The sequence below is a fragment of the Colias croceus genome, chromosome 26, assembly GCF_905220415.1.
Source record: "Colias croceus chromosome 26, ilColCroc2.1".
In the NCBI taxonomy this organism is placed as follows: Eukaryota; Metazoa; Arthropoda; class Insecta; order Lepidoptera; family Pieridae; genus Colias; species Colias croceus.
In genome coordinates this window covers 2,365,721-2,388,066 of record NC_059562.1, presented here as the reverse complement: position 1 = coordinate 2,388,066, position 22,346 = coordinate 2,365,721, and the positions used below count along the sequence as shown (strand labels likewise).

At 33.6% G+C, this 22,346-nt stretch overlaps 1 protein-coding gene across 11 annotated transcripts in view; it reads left to right on the top strand.

Annotated features, from left to right (window-relative positions):
• Nucleotides 1-22,346, top strand: part of LOC123703401 (calcium-dependent secretion activator) — a 57,499-nt gene that overhangs the window by 28,386 nt on the left and 6,767 nt on the right. For 4 of the 11 annotated variants that reach the window (XM_045651345.1, XM_045651346.1, XM_045651344.1 and 1 more), the window contains 20 exons: nucleotides 458-611; nucleotides 717-838; nucleotides 1,116-1,260; nucleotides 1,479-1,585; nucleotides 3,193-3,368; nucleotides 3,557-3,577; nucleotides 4,239-4,415; nucleotides 5,085-5,221; nucleotides 5,490-5,680; nucleotides 7,283-7,445; nucleotides 7,910-8,057; nucleotides 8,386-8,498; nucleotides 9,927-9,965; nucleotides 11,332-11,500; nucleotides 13,101-13,242; nucleotides 13,534-13,708; nucleotides 14,493-14,627; nucleotides 16,688-16,818; nucleotides 19,088-19,196; nucleotides 19,959-20,093. In XM_045651345.1, coding sequence (XP_045507301.1) covers nucleotides 458-611; nucleotides 717-838; nucleotides 1,116-1,260; nucleotides 1,479-1,585; nucleotides 3,193-3,368; nucleotides 3,557-3,577; nucleotides 4,239-4,415; nucleotides 5,085-5,221; nucleotides 5,490-5,680; nucleotides 7,283-7,445; nucleotides 7,910-8,057; nucleotides 8,386-8,498; nucleotides 9,927-9,965; nucleotides 11,332-11,500; nucleotides 13,101-13,242; nucleotides 13,534-13,708; nucleotides 14,493-14,627; nucleotides 16,688-16,818; nucleotides 19,088-19,196; nucleotides 19,959-20,093 — 2,689 coding nt within the window. The remainder of the gene's footprint in view (nucleotides 1-457; nucleotides 612-716; nucleotides 839-1,115; nucleotides 1,261-1,478; nucleotides 1,586-3,192; nucleotides 3,369-3,556; nucleotides 3,578-4,238; nucleotides 4,416-5,084; nucleotides 5,222-5,489; nucleotides 5,681-7,282; nucleotides 7,446-7,909; nucleotides 8,058-8,385; nucleotides 8,499-9,926; nucleotides 9,966-11,331; nucleotides 11,501-13,100; nucleotides 13,243-13,533; nucleotides 13,709-14,492; nucleotides 14,628-16,687; nucleotides 16,819-19,087; nucleotides 19,197-19,958; nucleotides 20,094-22,346) is intronic. The other 7 variants (XM_045651351.1, XM_045651350.1, XM_045651353.1 and 4 more) reach the window with 5 other exon arrangements.

Genomic DNA, 22,346 nt, shown 5'->3' with positions numbered 1-22,346 from the left:
CATTATTATTTTTTTTTACACAAGTAAAATTGAAGTCTTCAAAGACGCTTGCTTCTGAATAGGGCTTTGCGTACACTTTGACTATAGCTGTACAGTTATCCATATCACCCTTTCGATCCTTAGTATTAACATAGTTGGTACGTTCCATTATCAATGTAACATTCTCTATTTGCTATGCTTAATCACTCTTGGTCTTGGTGATGGTTCCATATTGTATGCCACCTTTGTCTTTGGGCTTGTGAATGTTTTCTCCTCTGTCATTATTGCCCTATGTGTTTCATGTTGCATTTCTAACCTTTGTGATATTTAATGTTTTATATAATTGTCGATTTTGTGAATATTAATGTAATTTATCAATGTTTATTGATAATAATAATGAGAAAATCATCATAAATGAGATAATTTTATCATTTCAATATAATGAATGACTAAAATCTGGTGGTGGTAAAATAAATAGAAATGCTGGACCAGACCCGAGTCCAAGGTTGAGTAAGCAGCTATGTTTCAGATCACAAGGATCTCTAGCGAACAAGTTAACTGGTGAAGGTGACAGCGGTGACGTCGACACACAGCTGACTAAAATGGATGTGGTTCTTACTTTTCAAATTGAGGTAAAAATCACAAACTAAGAAAACATAACAGCGTATAGGAACATTAAACACAAAAGAGTTAATATTTTACATGATTTATGTATAAAATGTACCCTAAAATTATAGGTAGTGGTTATGGAAGTTAAAGGCCTTAAATCTTTAGCGCCCAATAGAATTGTCTATTGTACTATGGAAGTAGAAGGAGGTGACAAACTGCAAACTGATCAAGCTGAAGCATCGAAACCAATGTAAGTATAAACCATGATTTTAAGAATTATCGAAAATCTATAGATATAAAGTAATAATTCATTGCGAGGTATTTCGATAAGTCATATTAAAACAGTGATAGATGTTAATCATTTGTAAGTAATTTTTGAGTAAGTTGATCATATTTTTTGAGGATTATTATCCACATGCACAAAAATGTTAAATATTATTATCACCACACAGCATATAACACTTATTTAAAAAAATGAAATCTATATCAATTATTCTCCGATTTTTAATCTCTTCTAAACATCAAAGGTGGGATACCCAAGGGGACTTCAGTACAACTCAGCCATTACCAGCTGTCAAAGTGAAACTCTACACTGAGAATCCAGGCGTCTTAGCATTAGAAGATAAAGAACTAGGAAAAGTTGTTTTGCGACCTACACCCTTATCTAGCAAGGTATTGATGATTTATTTTTTTGTTAACTTAGGTATAAAATATTTGAAAGAATACAAATTATGTAGATATTATAACATTATCGAAATAACTGTTTGTACCAATATTACTTGGTATTCGTCACATAGATCTTCTTTCTATGTAATTTGATAAAATTGTCTATTTTGATCAAGAAAACATTAAAAAAGAAAATGTTTAATTTCATTAAAAATAATTTATAGGCACCAGAGTGGCATCGCATGACGGTACCGAAGAATCTTCCTGATCAAGATTTAAGGATCAAAATAGCTTGTCGAATGGACAAACCTCTGAATATGAAGCATTGCGGGTAGTTATACAATTGATTTAAAAATTCAGACAAGATACTAATTAGAATTTATTGAATTCATATCGTCATGATAATCACTCGATTTTGTTTTGGATTTAAATATTAGCAGTCCGTTGTCAACAAACCCAGTTTTTCCACCAGCATGAGCTATAATCCATCTTGCGCCAACGCTATCAGAAGCAAGAACACCAGGCTCTTTCTCCGATTGCCAACATTTTTCGAGGTGGTAGGAAGCATGGATGTACGTTTCATCAAGATAAATGACAGGTCGAGTTTCTTCCTGACGATTCTTGCGTAGCCTCAAAATATATTTTGCTCTCCAAGCTGCAATATCACTGCGTTCTATTAAAACCTTTCGTTTAGACTGGCATTTTTTGTATTTATAGCCCATAGTCTTTAAAATAGTCCTCAATGATGTTCTGCCAAATTTAAAATCAATATCTGCTTTCAATTCCAACCAAAGTTTATTAATGGTAAGAATCTCCTTCTTCACGACGTAAAACGATTGAATTTTATGCCTTATAGCGCACTTACCAAAATCGTCTAGTTCAGCAATTTTTTTCTTCCGGTTCCTACTTTTTCCGGGGGTCACAATCTTTGAAGATGAAGCTGCTGCTACATTACCCTCTTGTGTTATGTGTTATTTGGGTGACGGTACGTTCCGAAACGCCTAAAACAAAATTAAAATAATTATATTACGTGATGTCTGGATCCCAAAGTGTAGAAAAAAATTATTGTAATGGTATCCCTAAAACTTACCTGTCAAATAAGCAACGCGAGCTCTAACCTTGGAAAACGGTACTGTCGCGTTCTTCTTCACAAGCACGTTTGACCTTCAAGATAATATCTCTACCAGCACTTTTAATCACTTTCGGCATAATGAAGGCGATTATTTACTTTAAAAACGAATAAAAACACGGAACGACAAGATGGCGGCCAATGTTTAGTTCCAATTTTGGCCGCGCGCAGACTTATCTTGCGCGCACTCTACCAATAGTTTTTATTGTTGAGAACTGTAAGATTTTTGGTTAACATGAATTTCCTGTGTGCGATAAATTGATAGTGACTTTGGATTTAAACCCTGTATTAGAAATATAGATAGAGATAAATATTAACTTTAAAGATTTTTCCATAAATAAGATAAATTGGTAGTGCTTCTACGTTTATATCTTAACCAAATCCTCCTATATTATAAACTAGCTGCTCCGCGCGGTTTCACCCCCGTAGCTACACTTCAGTTGGTCGTAGCGTGATTATATTAAAATTTACCCTATAGCCTTCCTCTATAAATGAGCTATCAAACACCGAAAGAATTTTTCAAATCGGTCCAGTAGTTCCCGAGATTAGCGCGTTCAAACAAGCAAACAAACTCTTCAGCTTTATAATATTAGTATAGATGTCAAAGTTGGTAAGGATGAATGTTCGTATGTTTGCTCTTTCACGGGAAAACCACGAAACGGATATGATTATACTCTGCAGAAATGTAGCCTATTTACCAGAATAACATATGAGCTATAGAAATGGGAAAGGGTAAAACCGCGCGACACAGTAATATCATAGTAGTGATTGTTAAAAATAATATTAATTTTTAAGTATCTGCCCTATAGCTATCTTCACGTAATCGGCAAAGCGGTCTGGAGGAAGTGGAAGCGAAGATACATGGTGCTGGTGCAAGTGAGCCAGTACACCTTCGCACTTTGTTCGTACAAGGACAAGAAGTCGGAACCCGCGGAGATGATGCAACTTGACGGGTTCACTGTTGATTATATTGAACTGGCTAGTGGTGAGTACAATATAGTATATATATAATAAGAAATCCTTTGGAAAAGAGGACATATCGTATCTAATAAGGAATCCTAATTCTTTTAATACTTAGTTAAGAATTTAATGATGTTAACACTGATCTGCTTTTAACATAGCTTTTGAAGAAGCAAAATATAAAATTTACTAATGATAGTCATTTGTTTTCAGCTCAACTTATGGTCGGTCAAGGTTAGTGGCAAATTTTAATAGGTATACTTTCCTCACTACATAACATCTTAGTTGGTTATTTAGATTCGTGTTTACTTAATTATGAGTTCCATTTTGGCATAATATAGCCTGCATTATGATTTATCTCATCATCATCATTCCTTTTCTCCCTTTCCAATATTAATTCTTACTTTCAAAATGTTATCTATTAAAAGTACTTCAGCATTAAATTGTTCACATGCGTTTCCAATACCACGACAATTACCTCTAACATTACTTTTTTTCATTTCATCACATAACATTATAAACTTGATTTTCCTGGCGTGGGATTTTTGTCGTCATATTATTTTTGAAGATATTTTTTTCATTGCATAAGATTATTAAAACTCGTATAACCTAGTATTATTCTGGTGATATCCATACTTACTAATATTATAAATGCGAAAGTAACTCTGTCTGTCTGTCTGTTACTCAATCACGCCTAAACTACTGAAACAATTTTCATGAAATTTGGTATGGAGATATTTTGATACCCGAGAAAGGATATAGGCTACTTTTTATCCCGGGAAAATGAATCAATCCGGGAAATCCCACGGGAACGGGAATTATGCGGGTTTTTCTTTGATTGCGCGGGCGAAGCCGCGGGCGGAAACCTAGTATTCGATAATTCCAATATTCCCAGAACTGGAAGGCGCGAAATACTTCATGAACGCGGTACGCGATGGGGAATCAGTTCTCTTGGGGGTGAGCGATGAGAACGAATGCCACTTGTGGGTGATGGCGCTGTATCGAGCTACGGGACAGAGCCATAAACCCACACCGCCTACCACTTCGGATACGCATATTAAGATTATGGGTGGTGAGTCCTACACACTAATATTATAAATGCGAAAGTTTGTGAGGATCTGTATGTGTATTTTGTTACTCTTTCACGCAAATACTACTGAACCGATTACAATGAAATTAAGCACACACATAGAAGGTAACTTGGATTAACAGATAATAACATTTTATCCCGGAAATCTCACGGAAACGGGAACTATGCGGGTTTTTCTAAGAAAACGCGGGCGAAGCCGCGGGCGGAAAGCTAGTCAATAATAATAACCCATTTATTTAAAAACCAACAAAGGTCCACTTGTAAGGTACAATATTCTTATATTAGACTCAGTAAATTAAGAAGATCCTTTTTTTGGGATGTTAAATTGGAAGTTAACAATTCAGTTAGTTACTTGTTTATTGAATTCGTAACTTAAATAAGATTTAAAATTTAAATGGTTTAAGGATTGTTTGATTCATCATTTAGTGAAAGGTTAATAGTAGATTCATAAAGGATTAGAAGTGCCGTATTTGTTTATTATCTATTCATTCTGTATTTTTAATAGTGCCTTGTACTAGGTACGTCGTTCATCTGGTTCAAAAGTTTGATTGCATTTATTAGTAACTATTGCGTAATAATTTTTCGAATTTTACACCTGTTCCTAGTGTCTGTGGTATGACAACAATTCTTAATACAATATTTAATATTCAGATGCTGATAAAGCTCGTAAGCATGGAATGGAAGATTACATCCAAGCTGATCCTTGTCAGTTTGACCATCATCAACTGTTCTCGATTCTACAATCTCTTACGCTGAAGTATCGTCTTCAGGATCCTTATTGTTCTTTGGTTAGTGTCTATTAATATTCAATCTTATAAAAATAAGCATATTTAAAGCACACTGTTTTAAATATTCAGATTATTGCATTTGTCAAACTAAACTGCCGGCATTATTACGAGTTATCTGATGAACGATACGACTTTGAACATTACTGTTACGAAATAAGGTGTTAAATTCAATGGATAGTTTGTACATTGCCACTTGGACATTTTTTTATTAATAGTCTAGTTTTGTATAAAACAATGATGTTATAGCATTTATGTTATCTCTTACCAGGGCTGGTTTTCCCCTGGCCAAGTTTTCGTCCTAGACGAATACTGCGCAAGATACGGAGTACGAGGATGTTACCGACACTTGTGTTTCCTCTCCGATTTGCTAGATGTGGCTGAAAGTGCCACACAAATGGTGGACCCGACTCTAATGCACTATTCCTTCGCATTTTGCGCTAACCACGTACATGGGAACAGGTAAGTTGTGTAAATGCTTTAACGCGATATTTTAGATGTAAGCAGAATTGCTAATGATGTTAATGTTGTTGATAAATTAGAAGTAATACGTTAACATACTAACGTACGTACCGTGTATACAAAAAATCACACTATAGCAGTAATGCTTAATTATTATAAAAACGAGAATGTTATTGATGAATTAGAAGCAAATAGTAAACAAACGTTAAAAAACATATTTGATGTAAAGGGAATTGCTATGAATAATGATTTAAAAGTTTTTGGTGAATTGAAAGCGACTAGTTAAAAACGTTATATATGACAATATTAAATCTGAGATATTGATTAGTTGTTCATTTAAATATGATGTGAATGTTGTCAATTAAGTATCAAAATTTCCAAAATGTTTTTCATGAAAATGCTAATTGACGAGCTGATGAAACATTTCTAATTGAAGAAGAAAAGATAAGTAAGTTTTTAATGCTCGAAAATAAAAAAGATTTCAAGCAAGTCGACAAATTTATGTTTGTGTCATTTTCAATGTTAGAAAGCATGATTCTGACTAGACTTTTGTGTCTACCTACCTATCTCTATATTCGTGACTCCACTATCGTTGTACTTACAACAAGCTTTTATCAAATAATTGTTTATACCTATCTGTTTCTTAATCTTAACAATTATCCTCTAATTTCTAACCTAAATATTGTAAGTGGTGTACCGCATTACACAGTATTGGAATAATTAAAATCAAGCATGAGTATTGCAAAATTGACTTCAATTTTCATTGCATTTAATTTTTCGTGATATTTTCGTTCTTTTAGTTCTTCTGCATTCGAGTATCTTGAATTGATAAAGTCAATCAAGTTTTCAAGTTTAAAATTTACAAAAATTAAATTTAGGGCCGATTTTTCAATGCTTGGATAAAACCAAAAAACTTATCCGTCCAATAAAGTGTTACACGATAATATTAAAATGTCACGTAAACTGTCAAATACGGGCAATTAGAATACGTTTTTAAAATGGTAGTTTTATACATTATTCGACGAATAAGTTTTATCCAAGAATTGAAAAATCGGCCTTTAATGTGATAACAAGCCCGAATATTTTTTTAAAATTATTTTGAAAAGTATAGCTTTGATTAATAATAAAACCTAATACATACATTCACAATTTATAATTCCAATACTGTTTGTAGTATTCAGTTCGAATGAGCCTATATGTGTATTTCTATAAGCAAAAATATATTTTAACCCCCTATAACACAAAGTCTCTGCACCTATTAGGTATCTATATATGTGCTTCTTGTGAACTAATGTCCTTTGCATACTAATCTCTGCCTTTTACAAGGAAATTGTGGTATTTGCGTTGCCGGAAAATTGAATTTTAAAAATTCGTAGTGCATCGTTACAACAAGCAAAAAACTGACAGGCCCCGGAATATGGGTCAATTGATATTGTTTACGATTAGAACACTTTCGTAGTTTTTTCGGTTACCAATACATTTTTAGTCAACTACAAACACTTGATGATAAATTCACCTGGATAACCAAAAAATAATCTTTAAAATACTGCAATTTCCTGCCCCCTGCTTGCCCTACTAGAGTACTCAACAAGCCTTTCACAGTACGGCCACGTTGCCTGGCAGGCCCGACGGGGTGGGCAGCATCACGGTCCAGGAGAAGGAGAAGTTCGCGGAGATCAAGGAGCGCCTCAAGACACTGCTCCAGCATCAGATCACTAACTTTAGATATGCGTTCCCGTTTGGGAGGCCGGAGGGCGCTTTGAAGGTAGGTCAATAAAGTCAAATGGCGCGATAATTGATCTGTAATAAGAAATAAACCTCCAGTTGCATCATGTCATGATTATGTAAAATTGACATAATTTTAAAAAAGCAACTGCAGAGTTTCTTGCCCGTTCTTCTACAAAGAAACTGATGCTTTCTGAACCAGCGGTAAATTGTAAACCATCAATCTATTTTATGACGATTCAAAAAGAGAAATGAATTTAATTGAATTTAATCATTACTTAAAAATATCTTAATAATTTTTAATGTTTCTCAGCTAAATAGCAAGTCAAAGAGTATCATTACAGTAAATTACATTGTTACTATGAAAATTACGTAGTTACAAAGGATATCGAAAATAACATTGTTTCCAATTTCCAAAAATGACCCTCTCAAATGATATTTTGAATTTCGTAAATTGTTCTTTAAAAGAAGATATGGAGACTACAGGTTAGTATAACTTTTCAGGCGACATTATTACTCTTAGAAAGAGTTCTAATGAAGGATGTTGTGACTCCAGTAGCACCAGAAGACGTTAGAACCCTGATCCAAAACTGCTTGGAAAACGCCGCGTTACTTAACTATACGACGTTAAGCCAAAAAGCTAATATCGAAGGTATACCTATTTTATTAAAGGAAGAGATGGTTCAGAAAAATATTAATGGTCTATAAATTGTTAAGCTATCTGTTTTGTTGGGAGAAGTATTTTCTTTAATTTCTATAATATAATTTCTTACACCCTTAAATTTTCATTTTAATTTATAATTGGTTCTCAATTGACTTTTCATACTTTTGATTGATTCTTCACAATCTACCCGAATATATTTTAATCAGGACGACACAGGTAAGTACGTGGTACAAATTTAAAACTGTTATACACTATGGACGTAAGAAAAACTTTTATTAAATACTACTTAATACAAAAATAAATCTATTACAATCAGAGGATCTACGAGGCGATACAATGGTGACGCCAGCGAAGAAATTAGAAGATCTGATACGTTTGGCTGAACTTTGTGTTGATCTGTTACAACAAAACGAAGAACATTATGCTGAGGTATTGATTATTGATTTCTTTGAACTGGGAGCTAATCGGTGTGTAGATATAGATGGAGGGAAAGATGTTCCTGATGCAAAATTTATTGAAAATGAACTAAATGAACTTTTTGATGTTATTGGTAAAATGTTTAATTGAGGAACGTCTTTTCTAAACCAAGAAATGTCTCAGATTTAAGTTGGTAAAGAAATGAGAACTTAATTCTGATACATTCTAAAGAATAATTATAAATTTTAAATACGGTGAATTTTTGCTAGTCCATCAATTCGATTATAATTTTAGATTTAAACTGAAAACAAAAATATATGAAATACTTATAATAACTTTCACTCGATATTTTATATAAAAGACAAAAAAAACTTAATGCCGCACATCAAAAATTCACAGTTGTGATGTCATAGCACCCTGTCCTATCACTTTTAGTTCAATGATAGCTGAAAATATTTCAAAATTCTTATACCTCTTCAAACAATATTGTAAGTGTTCCTTCTAACTGACTTTTTTCATTTTCCTTGCTTCTCTATTCTTTACCTTACCATAAAGTGCAACGAAAATATTTTTTATAGTAAATAGGCGAGTATATTAAAAATTTCAACCGCCAATTTAGGATAAGACCAAATATCTGTATCCAAGTTATTTTGAGTTAATTTAATATCAGGTCTTCATTTCGTAGTTTTAAAAAATATTTTCAGCTATAAGACGCAATTTCTATTAATTTCTGTCTACAGTAATAGATTTAACAAAATTATTTGCAGTATACATTTTTGCAACTGATTGAATAATAAGATAAAATAAATTTTAACTAAGATTAAAATTTTCATGCCAATAATATTTGTGTAAGACATTCTATTTTAAAAAGGTAATCTAAATTCTACAATAACACCTAACACATCGGGCATTTGTTGAATTTGCTTTTCAATATCTATTTCACTATTCCAACAATTTCCAATAACTATTGTTCTCTATTGATTATCTTTTTCATTTCAATCAGAAGCAAACTCAATAGTATCAATGTTAACTTGTAAAATTGTATGTGTTTCGTGTTGCTTTGTTTTGGGAGTGAATTTGTATGGTTAATCAAATTACTAACCTATTAAATTAATTTAATTGTGGGACTCTGTATATTTATTAAGGTATCTAACGTCATTAAGTTCTTAAGATTCATCTCTCTTATATTTAATAACTATTTTATCAGAACCTATGAATGGATCTACATGATTCCTATCATCATATAGGTATTTTAAAATTCTTGTTACATAAGTAATGATTTTACAACGACCTTTTACATTTCTTGTACTACCCGCAAAACAAAATGTTCGGTAAACAGCAAAGATCAACAATGTGTGTAATAAATACAAATTCACTCACAGACATACAAGCCTGACGATCTTATATTCCACTTCTGTCTTATTTTTTGTTTCTCCGCAGGTTTATAACGCAAAATCGGAATCAACCGGTCAACAAAATGTAACTACTTTGGATGCTCGGCTAACGATCACTTAAATTCACAGACTTGATCATTTCCCACTATGTTGGTCACGGACGAGAACATAATTCGCAAATAGTTTCGTGATCAGACACTCGCTTGCGGCTTAGATTAGATTGAGACCATTGCATGTGGAACATGCAAGGCAGTCAATATTGTATAGATGTGCCAGCGGATACTGAAATCATGAAAATTTGAATACGATTAATAAATTGAATATTGTGCGTTTTTCGGCATTTATCGTTAGCAGTCTAAAATCCTGAAAATTTGATAATTTCAAGTTCAACTTACAGTTGTTTATAAAAGAAGGCTTACGCAAATAATGTATGGTTTTCAAAAAAAACAAAAGGATAAAAAAAGATGAAGGGAATACTGGAAAAGGCGAAAATGAATACAGTACTTCCACATTTATATCCGTCGAACACAATTTGTAAAAATTTAAGATTTTTAACAAAATTCCATAGATAAATGCCGAATAAGTATAATAGCTACCTTTAGTTTGATATTATTGAACTAGCATTGAGAGTAAGTTGACGCTGCGCAAACGATTAAACTTTTCATTCTAGGCATTACTCAAAATTTATTTAACTTTTTCTCGATAAAGTTACAATTGGCGCGTTTTTAAAGTTACGTCTAAAATGAAAGGTGTTTGGATTATTTTTTTTAAACCTCTTCCAATTCTATATTACTATCTCCATCTTGGAAGATGGGCATATTATCTACAAATGATTTAATAGATTCTGTTTGCCCTTTGCTATTAAAGAGTTTGACTGCGGGTTTTTCTACACATTTAACACCATTCCTTACTTAATAAGCTTTTGATAATTAGCTTTAACTCATAGATAGTTATTATGCACATTATACGAATCACATTTTGGTTAGTCTTCAACGATTGGTAGATAGATGCATGTCTCTTCTCTCTTACCGGCACATTATTTGCTTAGAACTATCTATTAAATTGACATCATTTAAATTATAAAGAATGCCAATTTGATTCATGGAATTTTTTAATTCTTTTATATGTACTCTATCTTTATTTATTACTCCATGATGAAGTTTTTATTGACCCTTGTTATCTCTTTTAAGTCTATTTATGAAAATCTACAGAATTGATAAAAGATATACAACATTTTAACAGTTCTAAATGACAGACAAAATAAAGTTTTCCAATTTGATAACTTGTAGCTCTATGATATAAATTTTAATTTCACCTCTTACAACGATCTATTGAACGCTTTACTCTTTCTACCTGAATAGCACAAAATTTCCTTCGTGTTACAAGCAGAATAACAACCACACTTACACAACTTTCCGTAACTAAAAATTCACAATTTTTTTCCTATACAGGCATTCGCGTGGTTCTCCGACCTTCTTACGGAGCACGCGGAAATATTCTGGGCATTATTCGCCGTTGATATGGACAGGGTTTTAGCTGAACAACCACCAGACACTTGGGATTCATTCCCGTTGTTCCAAATACTTAATGACTATTTGCGCGCCGAGAGTAAGATGAAAGGCAAGCACGTTTTGTTATGGACCTCCTACGTAGAATAGTTTTAGATTAGAATTTAGAACATCATTGGATGCGTTTGCAATATTATACACCTGGACATCTTCTAAAATATGATAAAATAGCTAATAAAGATGAATAATAACCCTAGAAGACTTTATATGCCTAATCCTACTAATATTATAAAGGCGAAAGTTTGTAAGTATGGATGTATGGATGTATGGATGTTTGTTATTCTTTCACGTAAAAACTTCTGAATGGATTTGAATGAAACTTTACCACAATATAGCTTATACATCAGAATAACACATAGGATAGGTTTTATCCCGGAAATCCCACGGGAACGGGAACTATGCGGGTTTTCCTTTGAAAACGCAGGCGAAGCCGCGGGCGGAAATCTAGTTCTTGAATAAAGAAGAAAGAAAAATAAAAATTTGACTTAATTAATGACTTAGATGGTTTGATTATTGAAAGGGAAGCACGACCAATAAATAATGAAATGGAATGTTGTGATGTGTGAATAAACCCTTCTAGTTCTAACTATAAAATTAGCACCATGATAGATTTGATTTTAAATACGACATTGCATCATAGAATTTCATTTATAATAAACAATGGACCATAAACAAATGAATCTATAATATTGTTAACGTATCCTGAATGCGATCATCATCATCATCATCGTACGATGGAGTCCCTATAGGAAAATAGAAAAACCGGCCAAGTGCGAGTCGGGCTCGCGCACAAAGGGTTCCGTAGCAGCAAATATCGTTTTCAGTGTAAGCACAATAACTTAACCAAAATTACAGTTAAATCAACCTATCTCAAAAACTATAAGAGATACTTTGATCAAACCAAAAATCGTTGAAAGAGTTAATTAGCATGCATCACCTCTATTTTTTTTAGAATTTTATACCCCGTAGTTATAAAAATAGAGGGGGGGGGACATACTTTTTACGACTTTGAGAGCTGATATCTCAAAAACCGTTCACTTTAAGAAAAATGTTTTTTAGAAAACTTTATATCATTTTAAAAGACCTTTCCATTGATACCCCACACGGGTATGTACATCGAAAAAAAAAATTTCATCCCTCAGTTACATGTATGGGGGGCCCCACCCCCAATTCTTTTTTTTACTATTTAGTGTCATATTTTTGTAGCGGTTCATACAACACATATTCCCATCAAATTTCATCACTGTAGTACTTATAGTTTCCGAGTAAATCGGCTGTGACAGACGGACAGACGGACAGACGGACAGACGGACATGACGAAACTATAAGGGTTCCGTTTTTGCCATTTTGGCTACGGAACCCTAATAAAATGCGCCTTTGCGAAAGTGTATCAAATAAAAATGTTATTTTATATTAAATTTGAACTTTTAAGGTATTTGATTGACTTCAGTTACTAATCACAAATAAATGAACGATTTTATTAATTTGTGCAAAATTAGTTGTTCTTGTATTACGATTCAACGACTTATCTATATTTTTTAAATTCAAAGAACATTCCTCTACTAAAAGTAAAATATTATCTGCTTCTCACGCTATAGTATCATCACTAACTTAATCTTGAGTTGGAATTAAGAATATATTCTCAATTCCAGAAACCCTAAGAAACGGTCGGTTCCACGAACATTTGCGGGACACATTCGCGCCACTTGTGGTGCGATATGTTGATCTGATGGAGTCGTCTATTTCGCAGTCATTGCATAAAGGCTTCGAAAAGGAGCGCTGGGAAATTAAAGGGTTAGTTGAATTAGGAAATGTAAATGTGCCAGTCTATGCATTTTGGTACCTACACTTTAATCAAAACTCAAAAACTTTCTTAATTCATATAACCTTTTTATAGGGCTTAATAGTGTTCAGTTAAGTATAGCAAATTTGTAAGTTGTCTGAATGCTTTAGGTTAAAGTAAACATGGTTAAAATAAATTCGAAAAATTCTTCTACCTATATTCGACCCACAAAAGTTATCTTATATACTTATTTTGAATATTTTACCCAATTTATTTCATAAGAAATATTTCTAACCTCACAGAAACGGCTGTGCAACAAGCGAAGAATTATTCTGGAAGTTAGATGCTCTACAGAGCTTCATCCGCGACCTGCATTGGCCAGAACCAGAGTTTCGTTCGCACCTGGAACAGCGGCTCAAACTGATGGCCAGCGATATGATGGAGACCTGCATACAGAAGACTGAAGCTGCTTTCCAGGTCTGTAGCTTTTAGCAGTTATATCATCAGTTATAACTTTTAGCAGTTATAACAGCTAAATAATTACCAAATGTTTAACTCTTAGCAGTTGTAACAATTATCACCAGTTATAATTGTTAGCAGTTATAACAGTTATTCACTAGTTATACCTCTTAAGGCATAGAATACATTTAGAAATTTCGTTCAAAAGCTAGTCATTTAGTAAATGAACAAGCAATAAAACCTAAACAACGATAAAATTTTAATACTTATTTTACAGAACATTATTTTCTGGATGATTAGATAGCTAAAGGAACAACTTAGTAAGGACAAAGTTTTTGCTACTAAAACATCCCTTCCTCCTAATCACCAAAAACCTATAGGTACTTTAATTTAACTCTATTTTATTTTTCTACCCTCAAGAGGCATTAGCAGAATATCAGCGTCAGGGTTTTTAACTCTGACATTTATCCTGAGCCAAGGCCTGTTCGTAGAACACTGTGCACATTAATGGTACTCTTTTACTCTGTGTGTTTTTGAAGTTATACTTCTTTTGGCACGATGGAGAATGATGAGAGTGAATTTTTACGATGCGCGCGCACACCGACACCTAAATTTAACAGCATGAAGTTAGTTCTAGGTGGCATGAAAATTGATAACTATGTTCAAGTTGTATATTCTAGTATTTTTTTCCATACGCCAAAGAAGTATAACTTCTAACGCGTGTACATAAGTACACACGCTCTTTTTTATTGTGTTGTTCTATGAATAAACGTTTCATCTATCTATCTGTCTATACTTCCAGTCATGGCTGAAGAAAAGCGTGACATTCATGTCAACTGACTACATCATACCGGCTGAGATCTGCGCCATGGTGAATGTAGCACTTGACGCTAAGAACCAAGCGCTGAAGCTGTGTGCTGTGGAAGGCGTGGATATCGTATGTACCTCTTTGTGATGAAGAGCTACCTCATGCCAATAGAATTTATGGTAAATATTTGGTGGCAATGATTAACATGTTGCTAGTTGCTGTCAACATGTTGATGTCAATTCAATTCAATATTTTAATTTATAGCAGTACTGCGTTGACACAATTTTGCCAATGTCCTGTAGTGAATGGGTTTGTTCACGTCCAAAAAGTTAAAATTAGCTCCAACAGTTTCAAATTAAGCGCAGATGATATCTACAACAAACAGAAAAAAAAACAACACAATATATAAATATTATCGTGTTGATGTCAGTATTTTGCTGTCAACATGTTGCTGTCCGTATGTTGCTGTCAAATATCAGCATGTTACTAGCACTATGTTGAAGTGTTTTACGTTGAAATGTTCTCGCCTAGATATTGCGAGTTGCTGTCAAGTTATGTTGCAGAATTAATAACGTATATTTAAAAGTGTTGTGGAGTTGCTGTCAACATGTTGCTTGCAACTCTCCATGTTGCAGAATCTATAACGTGTTGACATATGCTCGCCTGGAGCAACATACTAGGTATTCAAATTCTAATCTGCAGCTACCAAATGTTTGATCAACTGTTGCTCAACAAATGTTTACCATGAATACGATGGAATATTTACCAGCTACGTATGCAAGTAGTTAATATGGAAATGTCCAAATTGCGACGTTGCCAAACCGTTGTCAGATTTACCAAACTTGGCGACGGTTTGGCAACGTCGCAATTCGGATATTTCAATATTAACTTGGATGCATAGCTGGAAACGACGCCATGGCAGTAAATGAGGTAGAGCTCTTAAAAATATCATATCAACCATAGTCACTAATGCTTAGATTAATTTCACTGCTCATTTATAATTCATTCCACTACGCACTATAATTCGGATTTTCACTTATTTTCGCAGGGCTGTCACGTCACAACTTTAATTTATAATGCATGTGTGAAATAAATATTTGGAAGAATATCTATTTTCATCATGTCTAATTTTTAATTATAATTATTCAATTTCATATTGCAATTATAACAATTAATAACAGCTTTTTATCAATTTCATATAGATTGCATGCCAAAAATTAAAATTGCAATATACTATTTCTGGCAGCCCTAAAAATTAAAAACCTCATTTCTCAAAACCATCCCTGCTATTATCACCGTTGGTTGTTAACATTCTACATACATACATGGGCAATTCGGGGGCTGGTCCAAATTAACAACACATCAATTGGCTTCACACTGCTACCGCTAACGCTACTCAACATTGACGCATCACATACCTACATGTAGACCGCCAGATCGTGATGGAGCTTTTGATACGTTATTATTTGTGTTGTTGGGTTGTTTGTTAACGGTTTCGGGTTGAGTTAGCGGCACAGTTGCTAACTCAAGGTTCATTTATGCGATTTTATTGTTCAAAATCACTATGTAATGTAATTATAATGTGTGTTATAAATAAAGTACCTAACACGAAAAACGTATAAAAATATCAAATGTGTTGATGCCATCATTTAAGTAAATTAAAAACAATGTTGGACCTAAGATAGATCCCTATAATATACCAATATTTATAATTTTAACAAAGTTCGCAGTGTTCTTTGCTTTTATGCCAAATGATAGTAGGAAAGCACGATACACGACACAGAAGGTACGATGTCTTTATTTCTATATTGCTTAGCTTCCATAATAATATTTTATCGAAAGTATTTCTGTTTCACATAGCAAGCTATTAATCGTCTTTAAATTTGTCGCTCATTTTTTATCAATTCAAAGAAATGAAAATAAGAGTAGAACTTGAACTATCAGTGTATTTCTCCTTAACTGTAAAGACTATATCTCTAGCATACAACGCAGAATTTGTAAAATAACTAGAACACGTTACAAAATAACCGTCTTTCATTGAATTGGAGCTTAGATACTTAGATAACCTTACAAACGAACCGCTATCAAAACCCAACCCAAATAATCAACAACACATAACCGGCACCATCGAGGGACATGAACATCAGGACACGACACACACAGAATGTTAACACCGACCTCTCTCACAGTACCAGTACCATGCTAAAATGGATGCCCAGATCGAGACGTGTCTGCATGCAATGGCGACCGGCATGACCACGAGACTCTCTGCTGTGTTGGAGGCCACGCTTGCTAAGATCGCGCGCTTCGATGAAGGAAGGTAAGATAAATCATTTACATAATATCTAATTGTTTATCATTCTTTATCAGAACAGCGAGGGACTGGATCATGCTTCCTCAATCTGTGTTCCCTGACGAGTACAATATGGGAGTCTTCAAGCGTAGAGTGAACAGAGCCTGTAGACAAAGTAACAATTAAAAAACGATAACGAAGTTAGAAAAGTCAAAAATGTATGGGATTGACATACGCCGCGTTAGATCACGTGGTCTATCTAATGTCAATCCCATACATTTTTGCGATTTCTTACTTCGTTATCGTTTTGTAATTATTTCTTTGTCTAAGGCCCCAGGTGCCTTCTAGGGAAGCGCGTTCCATCTTTGACCACATCTCAGCTTAACATCAGGCGAGATTGTGGTCAAGCGCTTCCCTAGGCCCAATAAAAAAAAATTGTTAATAGGGTAATAATTGGTCTGACAGCACCTATCTTAATACCTGTTATTTCAAAACAATCATTTACTTTTACCATTTTTAACACCTTAGTTTTTATCTTAACTTTTTAAAATATTTCCTCTCCTCCTTATCTCTAACAACATTCATATTTCATACTTTCCAAACCTCGTCCACTGACATGTCTTTATAGAGCAGGCTCCAAGGAGATGTTCGTTTGCAAAAATAGCGGACCTAAATCTGACTTCTGATATATATTGATTAGATCCCAGAAATCCTATAGACAGATGTTGCCAACCAGTTTTGTGGTCCCCCTCCCCCCATCCTGGTAATTAAATATGGCGTACAAAGAAAAAAATAAAAATTTCCAAAACATGCCGTGTGGGGTATCAAATGAAAGAGCTTATTGAGTAGATCACGAATATATAGCATACTATAACATTTCTTACACTTTCTCTAAGATTTTTTAGAAAATTTACGAAAACGCTCCATTTTTGAGTTAACTTTAAACCACTATAGATTAAAAACTCATGAATATATTTTTTAAATTATTATCTTAAATAATTAACAATAGTCCATTGTTTACGATTCAATAGTTTGTAATAAGTGAGCTATATGTATGTGGTGGATTTGATCACCCCACAAAATGTTTTAAATTGCAAGGCGCAACTTTCACTGAAGTTACCGATTTGAAATCTAATCACACAGAGGCTGATTCAAGAATGTTCTGCTATATTGCAGAGATAATTATTCTAAGCCCTGACACCGATATTTTTGTATTAGGCCTTTATTTCTGGCATAAACTTGAAAATATACTCGCCATCTTTGAATGCTCCCCCCACTCCCCCATGCAACTATTTCACTGTACGAACTACGAACTATTGAATCGTAAACAATGGACTGTTGTTAATTATTTAAAATAATAATTTAAAAAATATATTCATGAGTTTTCAATCTATAGTGGTTTAAAGTTAACTCAAAAATGGAGCATTTTCGTAAATATTCTAAAAAATCTTAGAGAAAGTGTAAGAAATGTTATAGTATGCTATATATTCGTGATCTACTCAATAAGCTCTTTCATTTGATATCCCACACGGCATGTTTTGGAAATTTTTATTTTTTTCTTTGTATGCCATATTTAATTACCGGGGTGGAGGGAGGAGGACCACAAAACTGGTTGGCAACATCTGTCTATAGGATGTCTGGGATCTATACAATATATATCAGAAGTCAGATTTAGGTCCGCTATTTTTGCAAACGAAACTCCACTGAGAGTCCGGTCCTTCCTAATTAACATACACATTGAGTTGATAACTTTGTGTAACAAAACACAAGTAAAGCACCAGATTTATTGGACACAATCATAAAGGGTAATTCAATTCGTATTTTTATCGATGTGCATTTTGTTTTACTTTTAAGTAAAGCTTTTAATGTATAGTTCTAAAAAGTAATATGGCTGAAACGTGGAATAGAACTTTAAAATCGCCTCAGCACGATTGAGGTAGATTTAGTACATACACGTCTTTTAAGTTTCCGTACACAAGAGCCAATAAAATGTTATTAAAAACTGCAAACATTTTCTGTTTTGTTAAGATATTTCAGTCATTTGGTTCAAAATAGGTGGGTTTACCGGAAAAAGTACATCAAGATCTATAAAATCATTTTATAGATGTCTCTCAAAACTTCCAGATGACTGGAAATTTAGGATAATTTTTTTGTTTAAAAATTGCACAAATATACTGTGTGGTGTCGTATAATCATTGTTTATTAGTTGCAGTAGCATTCTTTTCTGCTTTCATTGTGTTTATGTGTACCAAAAATGATTCTAAATACGTAATAATCTTATAAACTATGTTTCCAGTTTGATCGGGTCTATTCTTACCATCGCGAATGTTTCTGGATCGGGGAAGGACATCGGCCAGGGATACGTTAACTTTATGAGGAATTCCATGGATCAGATTAGATCGAAGGTAATTTAGCAAAAGAGTTGACTAAAATATTTTTTTCTAGAGGAGAGACCAGGTCTTTCAAAAATGTTGATGCTATTTATATTTGTCCTTTCGTCGAAGAAAAATATTTTCAATACGTGTTCACTAGAAAAATTGTTTTCGTTAGTATCTAATATCTATCACTTATCAGTACTAATTGTCGTAATCTGTATTATTTAATATTTTATTGAAAAATCTGCACATTAAGTTTCAGGTCTCGGTAATTATTATCAACTTTGTATAAGTCACCCAGATAATTCCTGGCTTTCGTCTAGCTTATTTTCAAATTATCAAGCTTATTGTTTATTCCATTTTCAAGCTAATTCCATAGCTTATTCTAATTTTAACTTTACTTCATAAGGAAAGCCTAAAGTTAATCCTTTCTTTACGCCACCAACTTTGTATAAGTCACCCAGATAATTTCTTTCTTCTCCTTTCGTCAAGTTTATTTTCTAACTATCTGTTATTAATGATATAATATGTTATTGTTTATACCAATTCCAGGCTAATTCTATGGCCAATTCTAATTTTAACTCTACTCCATAAGTAAAGCCAATAGGTAGTTAATCCTTTCTTTACGCCACCAACTTTGTATAAGACACCCAGATTATTTCTGGCCTTCGTCAACCTTATTTTCTAATATCCAGCTTATTGTTTATTCAAATTCCAGGCTAATTCCATTATCCATACTTAATTCTAATTTTGTTACTCCATAAGTAAAGCCTTGAATCCGTCGTGTTGCAGGTGACAGACGAACTGTGGATACTGCAGCTGTTCGAGCAGTGGTACGGCGTGCAGATGAATCTCATCGGCAACTGGCTGCAGGAGCGCCCCGCACTGCACCCGCAGCAAGTCGCCTGCTTGTCTATTGTTGTTAAGGTATCATTTATTTTTTTATCATGAATATTTCAGTTGTTTGTTATACAAATCATAATTTTTAAAATAATAATCATCGTCGTTTTCAGTTGTTATCTTCATCAGGATCATAATTTTTATCAGTGATCACTATTTAAATCAATATTTTAATTGCCTTCATCTCATCGTAACCTTACCGCTTTCATCATCTTTATCTTGATAGTCCTCATTATTGTAAGGTGACAACTGACTGCACCCGTCTGTCTATTATTGTTTAGGTAATAAAACTTCCATAGTAGGGTTTTTCTGCGTTTTTATTTTCGTCATAATAATCTTGGTATTGCTCAACATTATTACTATAAGCATCATTGACTGAGTTTTTAATCATTATCTCTTTGATCATCCTTACCCTGTTCTACATCAGAATTGTTATTATCGTCGAAACCATCATAATCTTCAACATTATTTTCATAGTTATAATCATATATTTTTTTTTCATAATCTCTATCTTGAACACGACTATTATTAAAATCGTCATCAACGTCGCATGTTTATTATTGCTTTTAAGATATTTCTTCGCCCCCCTTCTTTGCCCCCCCGCTCCGCGCCGCGAATGCGAACGGACGTGTTCCAGTGCTAGCTGAGTTTAAAAATTTGTTTCAATGGAAAGAAGTGCAATTTTACCATTTTAAGTAGTGTCAAAACTTTTATAAGTGATAGGACTGTAGTCGAATGTTAAATAATACCAGTGGACAGTGCTTGAAGTGGTATTTTTCAAAGTTTTAAATCTGTGACGGTTGATATTAATTTGCTACAGTGCAGTGTTGGTTGATCTTGAATCAACGACTTATTAGAAACCGGTTTGATTGAATTGGATCTCACGTATTATAAGACTTACTATTTCGCAAACTCGATAGTGGCGTATTGGTTGAGTGAGCTAAGACTTGGACTATTAATTGGTATCTAACAGCGAGTTCGAGATCGTATCCGAGTGGTTCCAAGTTGTGTTAAATTTTGTTTTTATTTTTTATTTTCTTTTTTTTTTGTTAAACTCCTATTTATACAGTTTGGTTAGATGAGAACATTTGGTCTACTAGGAATATCTATTTTATTTTATTACAATTTTTATAAATAATGTCGGTTAAACGATCACCTCCCGGATTGAAATTAAAAACCACCCCGTTGCTATATGGATCTGATTCAGCATTAAATAAATGTAAGGAAACGAATACAGAAAATTTTTCGACTGGCACAAAACGACAAAAACGGACATTTATGGAGTACTCTGAAAATTCTGAACAATTTATGTCAGAAATAAAAAACATGTTTTCAGAAATGAAAGCACAACAAGAAGAAAAGTTTGAATCATTAAAAAGTTCTATAAACTTATTAGTGTCCCAAAACCAAGACATCATGAAGTCTGTTGATTTTATGTCCACTCAGTATGACGAATTATTAAATAAATTTAATGCTCTTGAAAAGGAAAATCTTCAATATAAAAAACAAATATGTGCACTAGAAAAAAAAATGGATCTACTGGAGAGAACTTCACTCAGTTCTAAAATAGAAATACGCAATATTCCACAAACATGTGACAACAAACAAAACATGATGAATACTATTAACAGTATATGTACAACTTTGTGTCCCGAGAATCCGTTGGTGGCTTTAGAAGTAAAAGAAGTCTATAAGTCTAAGTCTGACGCATTGATAGTTGACTTTATTACCACTGGCAGAAAAGAAACTATCTTAAATGCATATAAAAGTTATAATAAATCACGCCGCCTAACTAAACAACCACTACTCAATACACAGGATATTAAGCTTCCAGGGCCGACATATCCGGTTGCGGAAGAATTCTAACAAATACCCGCGGCCCCCTCATTAAAGCGGCTCGACGGAACACAGTGGGGTTTTAGTCGGTAAGAATCCGACATAACCCACGGCTCCTTCCCCGGGGGCCGTGGGTATCTTTGGAAGATTTCCCCACTATAAAAAAAAAAAAAAAAAAAAAAAAAAAAAAAAAAAAAAAAGGGCCGACATATCCAATATACATCTCTGAGGTTCTGTCGAGTAAAGCACGTCAACTTCACTACATGACCAGACAGCTTGTGAAAAACAAAAAGATAATTAGCACATGGACTTCCTTTGGAAAAGTGTATATCAAAATAAAAGACGGTCAGCCGCCATTACGTATCGCGGAGGAATCCGACTTACAAAAGTTATCATTGTGACTAGATTTAAGTTTCTTTATGCATGTATTGTTGTTAATTATAA